At 36.6% G+C, this 14,342-nt stretch overlaps 1 protein-coding gene across 3 annotated transcripts in view; it reads left to right on the forward strand.

Annotated features, from left to right (window-relative positions):
- The window catches only part of LOC137256582 (rho GTPase-activating protein 23-like), a 134,096-nt gene that overhangs the window by 13,856 nt on the left and 105,898 nt on the right, over positions 1–14,342 (forward strand). For all 3 annotated transcript variants that reach the window (XM_067794452.1, XM_067794457.1, XM_067794453.1), the window contains exon 2: positions 4,548–4,766. In XM_067794452.1, the coding sequence (XP_067650553.1) occupies positions 4,752–4,766 (15 nt within the window). In that variant the 5' untranslated portion in view covers positions 4,548–4,751. The remainder of the gene's footprint in view (positions 1–4,547; positions 4,767–14,342) is intronic.

Genomic DNA, 14,342 nt, shown 5'->3' on the forward strand with positions numbered 1-14,342 from the left:
ATTCACACTAGTGATGTTGTTGCTGCATGTAACAAAGTAACCCCACTAACTCTACGTTTAGTGCTTTCTTTAGTGCTTAACTTTATTTCTTTAGTGCTTAACTGAGAGAGAAGCTGATATATTCTTCTGTATTGGACAAGCAGATGTTCAAACACAAGTAATATATATTATTCCCCCTAATGAAATATGCATGTTAATGCAAAAAGTCTCTGATGTATTGGAAAAATGGCAAGTTGTGATGTTTCCAACATCTGTTTTCAGGATATCTCGTTTCAGAAGCATTTCGGCAGGTGTTGATATAATGACTTAACAGACAGCAGTTTATTGTATGTAAATGAAGGAGAGTGTACAGATGCACTCGATATCTAGGGTTGAGCGAAAAATTACAAGCTGTGAATAAATGTTTACTCAATCAAATCGCACAGGGAAATAATTAATGGGTTTGTACACATGGGGAAGCTTTCATTGGAAGGAAGTTGCAAGTGCATTTGAAGTATCTTTATGATCAGGGGGTAAATCTGGAGTGTCAGATATACCAGATGCCTGGAAACATTGGCTTGGTGGCAGTTGGGTTGGAGATCTATAGGGTCGGTGGTCCTTTGGAACAACGGTGGTACAGGAAAAGGTTTGGGGTTGGTAGCTAGAGATTTGGTAACAATGGTTTGTATTATTTTTGTATTTTTTTTATCTGGGGTGTCGAAGCAATATTCCAGCTTCATGGCGTCAGTCTGGAGATAGTTGAGTCCTGGGTGTATGCAGTGTCTGTGATATCAAAAATAGTTTTGCGAAATTTGTATTGTAGTATTAGTATTTCCACTGTAATGCTGTCATCCATGTTTTTATAGTGCATTTATGTTTTCTGTTATGTTTTACACCTTGTCTGTGGCCAACATAAGGACAACACAGTAATGCTGTGATTTATGAAGGTCCGGGGTAGAATATGCTTTCAGCAACCAATGCTTGCCATAAAACGCAACTGTGCTTGTCGTAAGAGGCAACTAACGGGATCAGGTGGTCAGACTCGCTGACTTTGTTAACACGTGATCAGTTCCCAATTGCGCAGATTGATGCTCATGCTGTTGATCACTGGATTGTCTGTTGCAGACTTGACTATTTCCAGACCACCCCCATATAGCTGGAATAGTGCTGAGTGTGGAATGAAGCTCAACTCACTCACTCACTCACTCTTTTATGATCGTAGTCTGGTCTGTTGTTGAGACCCTGGTTCATAATAATGGCAGTCTGTGTCAAGTCCAGAATAATTTGGCAAATCTAGATTAGCTCAGATCTTGAAGACTGAAAAATTAATGCTTAACCTGGGCTCCCTTCTGGATTTGTGCTGTAGATAAGTCTTTTTTAATTGTATTTAGAAAAAACCCATTCCTTTCTAGAACTGTTGCCAGTCGGTCCTGATTGTAGCAACAAGAATAATGATACTCATTTTGTATTGTTTCAAATGAGAACATGGACGTTTTTGTATGAATAGCATGGATCGAAACTATCAGTGCTTAAGATTGAAATGGCAGGGTTAAATTCTTAAGTTCGTTTGAGAAAGTGCATTAAAGTATGTTTTCACCGATATCATCTTTCATGATTTAAAGTGACATTATGCAGAATGACTAATACTGAAGTGTACAGGTCAGACAGCCAGCTGATCATCAATGTCTTTTTAAAGTGAGGTTACTAAATAAACAAAAATACACACCTAGCATTGTTTTATTACTCATGATGTATTGGTAAATTTAACAGTTATAACTTTTACATTCACTTCAAGTTATGTTATGTTTTGAAGTTCAGTTTAATAGACCGTGAGTTTATGGCACAACTGAAACTGAAATGGCACACCTAAATTATCATGACAGTGCCCATGAGGCACACTTAAAATAAACTTCATTTCTGTCCCTAAATAGTCAAATTGCCGTAAATGTTTAGCCCATCACCTAAAGGAGAGATGAAATATATGTGCATGTGTCATAGCTATTTTTACATACTTTCGGATTATCAGCATGATATTCAGCTCAGGCCTGTCACATGAAGCCCTTGAAAAGAAAATATTTTGAAGATTTTGTTTTATTAAATTGACTTTGCTATAACAAAAAGATTTCCGAAGAAACTCTTAACCCTCAAACTAATAGATTTCTAAATGTGCCTAGTGCTGGCTTAAAGCTATAAAAGATCTAAAATAGAAAGGAAGTGCCAAAGGCAAGAATGGTTAACGATTATTGATGTGAATTAAAATAGTATTGTTCACAAACATTTTGTGATGAAATATGTTTTTTGTTAACTCTCATAATGCACAAAATTCTGCCTTTATTCATGTTATACAGTAAGTTATGGTCAGATTTGTGTTTTGTCATTTGTCCAGTGATAAATATGTCACCATTTGCCATTGATGTGAAATATGTTGATTTCTAGCAGACTTACATGACATTTATGCTCATAGTAACTTCTCCAATGTTTATAGATAATCGAACTATGTTCAGATTACAATTATCAGTCTGTATCATCTGTATTAACCCCCTGAGAGGGTACGTAAGTCCACAAACATTCAAAGTAAATTCAAACTTTCACGTTTTTAATCGTAGCATAAGTGTGTTTTTATTTGCATGGCTAGATTTCCCAAATTGCTGACGGCTGAGGGGATGATGTAAATCCAGCTAGGGTCCATGCAGGTAGCAAAGGTACAGTAAGTCCCCATGGACCTTAGTATGGTGATCTACACTCAGTTGTTAGCAATCTATAGCCCATTTTTATCTTGTATTGTCCTCTATAGATAAATTGTTTTAGGTATAGTTACTAGTTTTGTATTCTCATCTGTGATATTCTAGTTGTTTTACTGTCCCTCGTTGACAGGTTTTATATAATAGATAATTATATATATTTCATTTTAGTATTAAATGTTCTCGTCACGATATGGCTGAGATATTGCCGATGTGACGTTAAACTTTAACTCACTCACTCATCTGTATTAACCAGCCCCAGACTTGGCAAAGTGTTGTCAATTTGCTTGGGAGTTTTGTATGTTTTTCTGGTATGGTCTGTATGAGTTCCAAACCCTCCTGTCAATCATTTTTCAAAATCATATGACATTTGTTGCTGTGTCTGATAATTATGATAACATAATTTTTATTTTGTAAAATAAATTTAAAAGGCAACATGGATAGTGTGATATTATTTTAAGTCAATTATGTATGAGCAAGTGTTATTGCCCATACAAAGATATTTGTTTTTGATATTGGTCCATTTTGATCTTCAAATATGTCAAACAGGATTAGCTTATCACTATGATGACAAGTAAAATTACTTGTCCATTTTACATACCTCACTTTGATATCTCATTCCAATTCAAGTAGAAACTCTCTTTTCTTAACCTTAGATTCAAGTAATCACAAATAGTGAACTGAATTCCCTGCTTTGAGAGTGAGAGTGAGTGAGTGAGTAAATGTTATTTTATGTTGCATCAGCAATTTTGCTGCTATTCATGGCTAGAGAGAGACATATAGAAGTTGGAATAAAATTTTACATACCTCACTTTGATATCTCATTCCAATTCAAGTAGAAACTCTCTTTTCTTAACCTTAGATTCAAGTAATCACAAATAGTGAACTGAATTCCCTGCTTTGAGAGTGAGAGTGAGTGAGTGAGTAAATGTTATTTTATGTTGCATCAGCAATTTTGCTGCTATTCATGGCTAGAGAGAGACATATAGAAGTTGGAATAAAATTTTACATACCTCACTTTGATATCTCATTCCAATTCAAGTAGAAACTCTCTTTTCTTAACCTTAGATTCAAGTAATCACAAATAATGAACTGAATTCCCAGCTTTGAGAGTGAGAGTGAGTGAGTGAGTGAGTAAATGTTATTCTATGTTGCATCAGCAATTTTGCTGCTATTCATGGCTAGAGAGAGACATATAGAAGTTGGAATAAAATTTTACATACCTCACTTTGATATCTCATTCCGATTCAAGTAGAAACTCTCTTTTCTTAACCTTAGATTCAAGTAATCACAAATAGTGAACTGAATTCCCAGCTTTGAGAGTGAGAGTGAGTGAGTGAGTGAGTAAATGTTATTCTATGTTGCATCAGCAATTTTGCTGCTATTCATGGCTAGAGAGAGACATATAGAAGTTGGAATAAGGATCAGATTTACGGATGAATGACCTCTTTATTTACTTTGAGGAGCAGCATTTTAGTGTAGATTGTATCACCTATTATCAAAAAAATTACCACTTGAATTTGTGTAAGTTTAGGGTTCAGACGTACAAGTCCTCTGGATGTGGACTATTTTTAGAAAACGATTTCATCAGGATGTCACAGGATTCTCATGACTTTATGCATAAATTTGAAGCATAGTAAAAATGTTTATGGCATAAAACGTTTCTTGACTATAACATGATGGCTGTCATAGAGGTGTAACTTTCATCGTTAGTCACGTGTGATTCATGACTAGTGTGATTGTCCCACGTGTGACCATCAAGAGTTCAGCTTTACTGATAACGGAAACTGGAAAGTCATTAACATTGCTACTTCGTGGTACTTGCAGGTTGAGTGACTCCACACAATGGTGGCCGCGGATGGACTACTTTCTATGTAGATGCTACAGTGATTAGCTGATACGGATGAGGAATCACTTCCCACGATCAACTAAAAATACATCCTCATGCCCTGGTCCAATACTGAGATGTGATGTCATTATCACAATGTGATACTAGATCGGCAACAACAGTAACGACCCACAACTGCACCGATGGAGTCTTCACAGGTGAGTCATCAAGTGTGTAGTCGTTGAGGTGTGACACTGTTGTTAAAGGTAGATGTCCTTTCAAAGGATGGCAGGATTTGTCATTGTTCATATGATGCCTGCTTGGGAGTGTATTGATCTTGTTGCCGGGGTGACGTTATGTGGTGCAAATATGGAAATTTACATTGGTCGATTTGAGACTTAAGAACATGTGAGGATGTTCAGGAGTGATGGCTAGTATCTGTTTCATACCTTCGATCATCATCATCATCATCATCATCATCATCATCATCATCATCAGTGGTATCATCACCATTGTCATCGTCATTGTCACTTCTCGCAACACAATGACTGTGTCAGTCTTGCAACTTTACTTCAACGGCACAAAAATAGTATCGTAACATCACTCAGATACCTTCACTTCAACAGGGCATAAATGACATCATTGCATTGTCATTAAACATCTCTGAGCATCACTCCAATACTTCACTATATCATTCATATGATGCAGTTAACTTTGTGTTAATACATACTGCGGCATATGAAATTTTAGCTAGACCGTAGGGCTGGTTAGATGTAAAACCACATCGCTGGTATCGCTGGTTAGATGTAAAACCACAGGGCAGGTTAGATGTAAAACCACATCGCTGGTATCGCTGGTTAGATGTAAAACCACATCGCTGGTATCGCTGGTTAGATGTAAAACCACAGGGCAGGTTAGATGTAAAACCACATCCCTGGTATCGCTGGTTAGATGTAAAACCACAGGGCAGGTTAGATGTAAAACCACATCGCTGGTATCGCTGGTTAGATGTAAAACCACAGGGCAGGTTAGATGTAAAACCACATCGCTGGTATCGCTGGTTAGATGTAAAACTACAGGGCAGGTTAGATGTAAAACCACATCCCTGGTATCGCTGGTTAGATGTAAAACCACATCGCTTGGTAGATGTAAAACCACAGGGCTGGGTAGATGTAAAACCACATTGCTGGTTAGATGTAAAACCACAGGGCTGGATTGAGGTAAAACCACAGGGCAGGTTAGATGTAAAACCACATCGCTGGTATCGCTGGTTAGATGTAAAACCACATCGCTGGTATCGCTGGTTAGATGTAAAACCACAGGGCAGGTTAGATGTAAAACCACATCGCTGGTATCGCTGGTTAGATGTAAAACCACAGGGCAGGTTAGATGTAAAACCACATCGCTGGTATCACTGGTTAGATGTAAAACCACAGGGCAGGTTAGATGTAAAACCACATCGCTGGTATCGCTGGTTAGATGTAAAACCACAGGGCAGGTTAGATGTAAAACCACATCGCTGGTATCGCTGGTTAGATGTAAAACCACAGGGCAGGTTAGATGTAAAACCACAGGGCTGGGTAGATGTAAAACCACATCGCTTGGTAGATGTAAAACCACAGGGCAAGTTAGATGTAAAACCACAGGGCAGGTTAGATGTAAAACCACATCGCTTGGTAGATGTAAAACCACAGGGCTGGGTAGATGTAAAACCACATTGCTGGTTAGATGTAAAACCACAGGGCTGGATTGAGGTAAAACCACAGGGCTGGTTTGATGTAAAACCACAGGGCTGGTTAGATGTTAAACTTCTCAGCCCTTACCAAAACTTACATGCTCGCAAATAGTTTAGGTTTGACAAGCAACATAGTTTATCATCCATATTGAATTCATCATTTGTTCTTACCAGTGAGTTAGTAATGATTTATTATCCTGACATATGCTACATACTACCCCATGACTTAGTAGCATGCACAGAACATCAACACAACATCACCCCAACAGCTACAAACAACACAACACTAGAGTTTCTTCCAAACAAACACTAACAAACTGGACAACTATTCATCCAAATTCCCAGTTCAGGAGAAAGTCCATTAGAAAATACTGAACTTGCCTTCTGCACGAAGACAATACTGTCCTGTGACACAGCCATGTTATTCCAAAACTGACATCTTGTTTTTCAGGAAAACGAACCATCACATGTAACTTTGTAAAATGTCCTGTTTCACTGGTTAGAAGAGAAGGACATTAAATGCTTTGATAGTGATATCAACAGGTTCTACTTATGGCAATTTCCAGAAAATGTTTTTGTCATTTTATTTCAGAATTTTATTTGCTCATTTTGTTTTTCTACATAGATGATATTGTTGTTACTATGACGATTCCTTTATAAAGAACATATCATTTTAAGTACATGCTTGTCATACTTATATTTAGTCTTATATTTAGTTTTATATTTAGTCTTATATTTCACACATATATTGATGTGAATATGTTTATGATGCAGTGAAGGTGAAATTAACCTCTGTATTTCTCACTGTGAATTATTGTCTTGATTTAGATGATGCCAAGTATTCTATTGCCTTCATTGCAAAATTGCTTATAATATATAGATAATGCTATATGTAGTTAAAGCTGACATCATTCGTTGTCATAGATGTTAATATTGTTTCTTTATCCTTATATAGTTTACAATTTCAGTTTTAAAGGACTTGACTGTATATTTCTTCTGAGGTGTTAATAACATTTTCCTGACCATTCTGTTTTTGACTGCAGAATGTTTGAAAGTATAGATTGAAATTTTGATTTGAATTACTGGAAAAATTCTTATTGCGCTGTTACAGTGGACAACAGTATTGTAGTGAGTTACATTTGTCCAAATATGCTGCAAGTGAAGTCTCATTTCCATTTTTGATATTTGTTTAGTATGTGATATTGAATAGAATGAGTATTTGAGTTTCGTATCTACTTGTAGTCTTAATGTAGACCATGGTGGAACATTTCCAAGACGTTTACTAATATAGTGAGAGAGTTTAGTTTTATACCACACTCAGAAATATTCCAGCTATATGGCAGCGGTCTGTAAATAATGGAGTCTGGACCACACAGTCCAGTGATCAACAGCATTAGCATCGATCTGCGCACTTGCAAACTGATGACGTGTCAACCACGTCAATGGGCCTGACCACCTGATCCCTATTGTCGACTCTTACGACAAGCATAGTCGCCGTATATGGCTAAAATGGGTTGCTGAAGGTTTATTCTGCCCCGGACCTACACGTGTCGTTTACCATTTTACTGAATCTCTCCAATTCTTCTTGATGACATAATTATGATCTTTGGATACTTATCAACTTTCAAAATTCTTGTGAGTTCACCAAAACGTTAAACATCTGAGATTTACCTAATATCATCCTTTCTTCACTCTTTCAGTCTGTTTGGTGTTTAATGCTGCAAACAGCATTATTTGAGTTGTATGTCAGTTGTCTGTAGATAACAAAGTCACCACTGCCTAGCCAATTGGATTAGTTGTGCCATAGAATAAGCATAGATGTGTCTTGTTTATAAACCTCCAGTGACGTCACTATTGTCTCGCCAGGTTCTACTTTTACCACGGAAACCTCTACAGGCTCTACCTCATCAGGCTCTACAGGATCATTGTGCAACTAATTACCATGATTACTGAAATTGTCATACTGAAAAAGAAAACATCAACAGATGAAGGTGATGGTTGAGCTGAGAAATTCAGGAATCGCTGTGATTCAATCCTTTTCACAATTGTCTTTTCAAAAAGCATTTCCTTTCCCTGCAGCTATCTCAGATATCAGCATCATGAGAATATCCTGAAGTTCAAATTGCATTGCTTCCATTAGATGTTTAAAAATTCAACAAAATTTCAAACAGTGAAATGAAAAGAGATACTTGGGTAATTGGCGGTTGCGATTTGCAATGTTTTGTAGACACAATGTACCTGTTTGACGATTTGTCCGGCTGAGAGAAACTGTATGCGACATTGTAATGAAAAGCAAACAGTGCATTTCTCCTTTTGTGAATTACTAATGCGTAGCCTTAAGCATGTTTTGGGTTTTCTTTGATATTTCATGAATAGGAGCAGTTCAACTGAGTACAGTCAAGCTCCATTCATGGCTGTGCATATTGTGGTGTGTACGTGTTGTGTAGCAAGCTCTTCTTGATGGTGAACATATATTTTGTTTTGGATCTAGCTAGTTGTGTGATTTATCCTAGTAATGGATGTAACAACTGAACTACTGATTTGGGTATTGCTTAATTCCAATATTAATCTCAAAGGTAACCAGATAATTGTCCGTAACCATGGTTACATATGGATACGAACGATATTTATCTAGGAAAGTAAATTTTCAATTTTTTTGTCAACATCAAGTTTGTCATGTCCAACAATAGCAGACTCTGATTGGAGTAGATAACATTTTTCTGTAATCTGCTTAAAGTTAAGGATATTTTGTGAACTTATGTAAAGTTTATTAAAAAGAAGTTCAGACATGTTTGCTCTATAAATATGACACAGGTGACGAAACTTATGACTTCATAACACAGCATGTGTCTTTCAGCTCTCACTGTGTCAGTCAAGTTGCTGTGATCCTAACAGGATGTGTTGAGTTTTAAGAAAAACAATCAAACATATTCTCATAGTTTGCATGCTTTGACTGATATTGTGACATTTAAGATAGTTTGTAACAATGGGTTGTTTCCTGGACGACAGAAAATCTAACATTTTGCTTTTTATGAAAATCTGTGACTGAAACGTACTGAACTTCCTTACACAGTCTGTGTTTTTGCAGTTTGGGGCTCTTTTTGGTAACAATATTTATGTATGTAGTTCTACACGGAATTCGTTGAAGTAGGGTGTGAGTCACTCAAAGAGGTGACTTTCACAATTTTTATCGTTTAACTTTTTAATTGGATGAATTTTCTAATTGTTTGCAGTAGTCAAGTGTTGATGATGTTCACAAGTTGAAATTTGTTTCATTTGAATCAAATACAGGCATGTCAATCTAGAAAATATTGCTAAAATTGTCCAGTACAATGGGTATGCCATTCAAATTGAAATTTGTTTCGATTCTGTCAGACAAAAACATGTTTTATGGAAAATGTTCAGTACAATAGGTATCCAATTCAAGGGAGGTAACTCTTGGTGATTTAATTATTCAATAGGCATTTCTTGCCTGAGAAATTGTTTGATATAGTTTCTGATAAGAGTGATTACTCAAGCATAATATCCTAAAAAAGTAAGATTCTAAATATTATTACATGGCCAGAGGGGTTTGTATTCAATTTTAACAAACAACATATTATTATTTTTGAAATTATTTTTTTTATGGGTTTTACATGTTTTTTTTTTCAATTTTGGTTTTTGAGTTGAAGTGGAAGAGGCCATAAAATGCTCACATTTTCTGCAGTTAATTTCAACAAGTTTTTCTTAGCGTATTTTAGTGAGTGACTTGAGTTTGACTTTGCTTTTGACAGAATTCCAGTTTTATCATGGTGTTAACTTAATTTAAAACAAACGTCTGCAAGTCTTGGATATTTCCCACTTTGGTGCAACGAACAATCATCATTTGTTTAGTGTGCACTAAGCAGTGTTCCACCTATGCAGGGGCAGTGTGTAAATAATATAGTGTCGACTGGGGAATCCAGTGATCAACATCATGAGCACTGATCTCATTAATTTTGATACAATGACATGTGTCTCTAAGACAGTGAGCCTGACCACATGACCTTGCTAGCTGCCTGCTGAAGACGATTTATAACCTGAGTAGAATCGAGCATTTGTATGCTGAAGACAACATGGAATCATAATCAGGCAAACTTAGATAGGAAACACACATTTTATGGTTTCCTGGCCTGCCCAAGGAACTCAACCCACTACTACAAATTGCAAAGCCTTAGGCATCTAGCCTTGTTACCCTTTCAGTATTTTAAGACTGTTTTGATTAACATGCTGACTTTTAAAAGATGTTATTACAAGCTTAGCATTTCTATTCAGTTTATCCCTAGCATCTTCATCTAATAACAGTAGATGCTCTTACGCATTCAGCTGTGAAATTGAAGGATTTAACAAAACTGTAACATGTATTAGGAAGCGATTTAAGATGCAAAGATAGATGAACCTTTGGCTTCAAAGTTCAAAATGTTCCCAGTTTTTGTCAGTAATGAAGCCTGCATCCTCCATATCCTGACAGGTGATTTCGATGGATGCTATAATTGTTCCTTGATGTTAGGTCCCAGCTGTTTGGAGGCGTACAAGGTCTTGGGTAATCTTGACTAGCATGGCCCTAATTACTAAGGTCAGGCAATTTTTCTTACAAAGTTTTGTTTACTCATCTCCCGATCTTAAAAAAGGTGGAAAATGAATATAAGCAAATTTTCTTTCATACCACCGACTACATAGCTGCTTGTTGAAAACAATATTATACTTTCAATATTTATGGTAAACTTCATGCCCAGAACAGTGCTGAAGATACGGGCTGTGTCAGTGTATGTACATCTAAAACTATGCACCATACAATAGGAAATTCTTTAGAATATGTAGCAAAATACACACCACAGCAATGGTGTAGAATCATTTACAGACATATTTATCTGAAAAGTATTCATTTGTTCTTTATCGACCTGTTTACACAAGAGTAGCAATGTTTCGGTACGTATATGAAATGAAACACAACATTAGTGATACTCCATTAAATTCCATTAAGTACTGTAATGTACTCTTAAGGTTTTCCAGAACTCCTGTTTTGAGAAAAGAAGGATTGCATGATGTAATCTAGACTAACAACTGATCTCTGAAATGAACATTTTGTTCTGAAAAAGTTCATAGTGAAAGAAACTGAAATGAAAAATGAAAAGAGCCCTGAGACCTTTGTCATTTTCCTGAAGCTGTGGGAACCTAAACTTGCACATTTTCTAGACTTGTATGGGCTTTCTTGGTTGTATTTGCTTCACTGTCTGTACGAGAGACTAGATCTAATCCTGATGCTGAACAGTTATCTGGAACCCTGTCAGAACATCCATTTTAGGAGTACTGAATAATGGAAATGTATTCTGATAATTTCTTGATGGACAAGAACAATCTCTTTCATATTTTGTCTTTGATCCACTAATTGGATACACAAAATATTTATCCTAAAGTTAGCAATTAAAAGTAAAGCCTTGATGAGAAATATGTTGATGCTAAGTCCTGACCTATATTTCTCATATTATCATGATTATCTAAATATTTTTGCAAGAATGCAGAATTTGTCACTGCCCCCGAAATATTTGTGGTTTAAACCTGTGAATATACACACTGACAGGTGCTTCATAGAATTCCTTAAATGTTTGAGAAATATATTGCTAATTCGAAGGAAGTTGAGCATGAGATTACAAACTGACACATGATTACATTTAACGTTTCAGCTTATTTCGCCTCAGTGTCAAAATTTCAAGTTCATTGTATGGTGCTGTGAATCTTTTCAACAATTATTCTTCAGTGAAATACCTTCCAAGAGGTTGAGTCATGCACTCTCTCAAATCAAGGACAAAATCAACGAGGTATGTAAGACCCAAGGAATTGGTGGAAATTCAACTGCTTACCTTGAAAACATCTCTCCCTGGTGAGGTCTTGTGCTGGATAGAACCGATTTAGGTTTTTGATTCAATTTTTCGTAAACCAGGTCATGATGTCACAGACTTTTGTGAACTAAGTATAACTTAAATGGGTTCTTGACTGCGTACCTCATACAACGTGGCTGAAGTAGCCCAAGTATATTATTAGCTCTGGTCTCCACCTCTTAATATGTGTACTATTAAGCTGAAGTGTAGATAAAAGTTATCTATATCTGGTGTGAAATTGAGGTGATGGGTTTATGTGCTGATGTGTGCATGGAATCTACTCAGAGTTGAACAGGGGGCATCTCATAAACATTTAGTTTGTTTAAATCTTTTCAATTTTGGTTTGTTATTTTTTATGTTTGTATAGTACTGATTGTAATTTATTTAGTGGAAGTAAATGTGTTTTATTTACAGTTCTTTTGGTCCAGAGAGCAAGAAAAGATTATGATTATGATTGTTTCTGATTGGACATTTTGACCTGAGTTCGATTCTCTACATGGATACAATGTGACAAGCCCATTGCTGGTCTCCCCTGACCTGATATTGTTGGAATATTGCCAAAAGTGGCGTAAAACCATACTCACTCATTTGTTCAGACTTTTGACAATTTTTTGAACTCTTTACTGAATTGAACATTTTGCAGTGTGACTTTGTTTTTGATTTCAACAATTTTTATCTCTTTTATTAGGAGTAGTTGTATCTGATAGTATTGCGTTGGTTAAGATTTCAGGCAGAGGTCTTTTTTATCATAACTGAAATTCTGATGTGTACAATATACACTGCAGTCTTTTCCTGAAACAACTAATACATGCCAAAGAGCTCTTTGCAACATTTTCAGTTGAACATGGTTCTTTTGTACACACTTATAGTCATTGAAATGAAGAAATGAACAACATGTGCTGCAAACTAGTTGTTAAAGTTGCAGGCTTAACAGCATCCAGTTTTCAAATTGTAGCTGTGAATATTGTGCAGTTCTGATAAAGTATTTTTATGTATTCCGTACTATTTTTGAAGCTGTGAATTTTATGTTTAAAAAGACTTTTTGAGATGGCCCCTTAGAACTTTATATATCAATGCTGTAGGATATGAGAAGAAAGATATTGCTGAGTTGGGGGTGGGGTTGGGCATGGGGGAGGGCGGAGGGGGTAGCAAGGGGGAGTGTAGCAGTGAGAGCAGTGACTCACTCTGACACAGGCCAAGATAGTCCCGGACTCTTTATTAAAGGTTTTAAAGTTTTAGAGAAAGTAAAATATTAGTCAGATCTGGACCGCTGTCTTTGGAAGCTGAGACAAAGGTAAGGTTGCACTTGTTGGATGTATTTTGAGCTGAGAAGCAATGGATGGTCAGTCATCAGTTCTTACAGAATGAAGAACATAGCAGGAACAAGGGACAAGTTTGGTCTTGTGTATTTGTGTTGGGTAATAGATGGGACGATGGAGTTGTGTGAGAACATATGTTTCTTAGCTTCTCTGAATAGAATCCTGTGTGCCTGTAAATGTGTATGTGACTGCTTCTAGCTCCTTACCAAACGTCTGCTTCCAAGGGATAGCCGATTCATGATAATCCTGTGCACGGCTCACAGGGACTTTATGTTGACCTGTTCTCAGGCTGGAATTTGACTCAGGTTTGAAGAAAAACTCACAGTATATTCCAAATTCATGCTAATATGGTGATCTGTGTTTGGAATGAACAGGCTTACAGTTCACTGTTGGATGTAACAAGCCTGTTTTTGACCCTAACACTTGTTGCATATTTTGGTTGAAATCCACGGATCAGATTATGATTTCAGTCATTACAAGTCCTTTAGTAAGCTACAGGTATTTTTGGGAACTGAGTGCAATTTTAATTAAGAGGGTTTTCTTAATTTCTGAAGATAAGGACTAGTGAGGGTTCCAATTTTGCACAGAGCTTTACTTTTTGCCGTTTGTCAGACAAGGCACTTAGTAGTTTATGATCTTAGTTATATCCTAGTTAAATCTCTGGCTCACCTTTATTTCTTCAGACTCACTTGTTGTGAGTCAGAGGTGGCAGCAATGGGTGCTCTACCTGTTGCGGTTTCGTCTCACGCATTGAGTTGGAATGGAGTCTTTGTGAAAATCATTTTAGCTCCACCTTATGAATGTTCTTACTCCTGCTTGGAAAATTTCCCTTTTCCTCAGCTG

This window comes from Haliotis asinina, chromosome 11, assembly GCF_037392515.1.
Source record: "Haliotis asinina isolate JCU_RB_2024 chromosome 11, JCU_Hal_asi_v2, whole genome shotgun sequence".
Classification (NCBI taxonomy): domain Eukaryota; kingdom Metazoa; phylum Mollusca; class Gastropoda; order Lepetellida; family Haliotidae; genus Haliotis; species Haliotis asinina.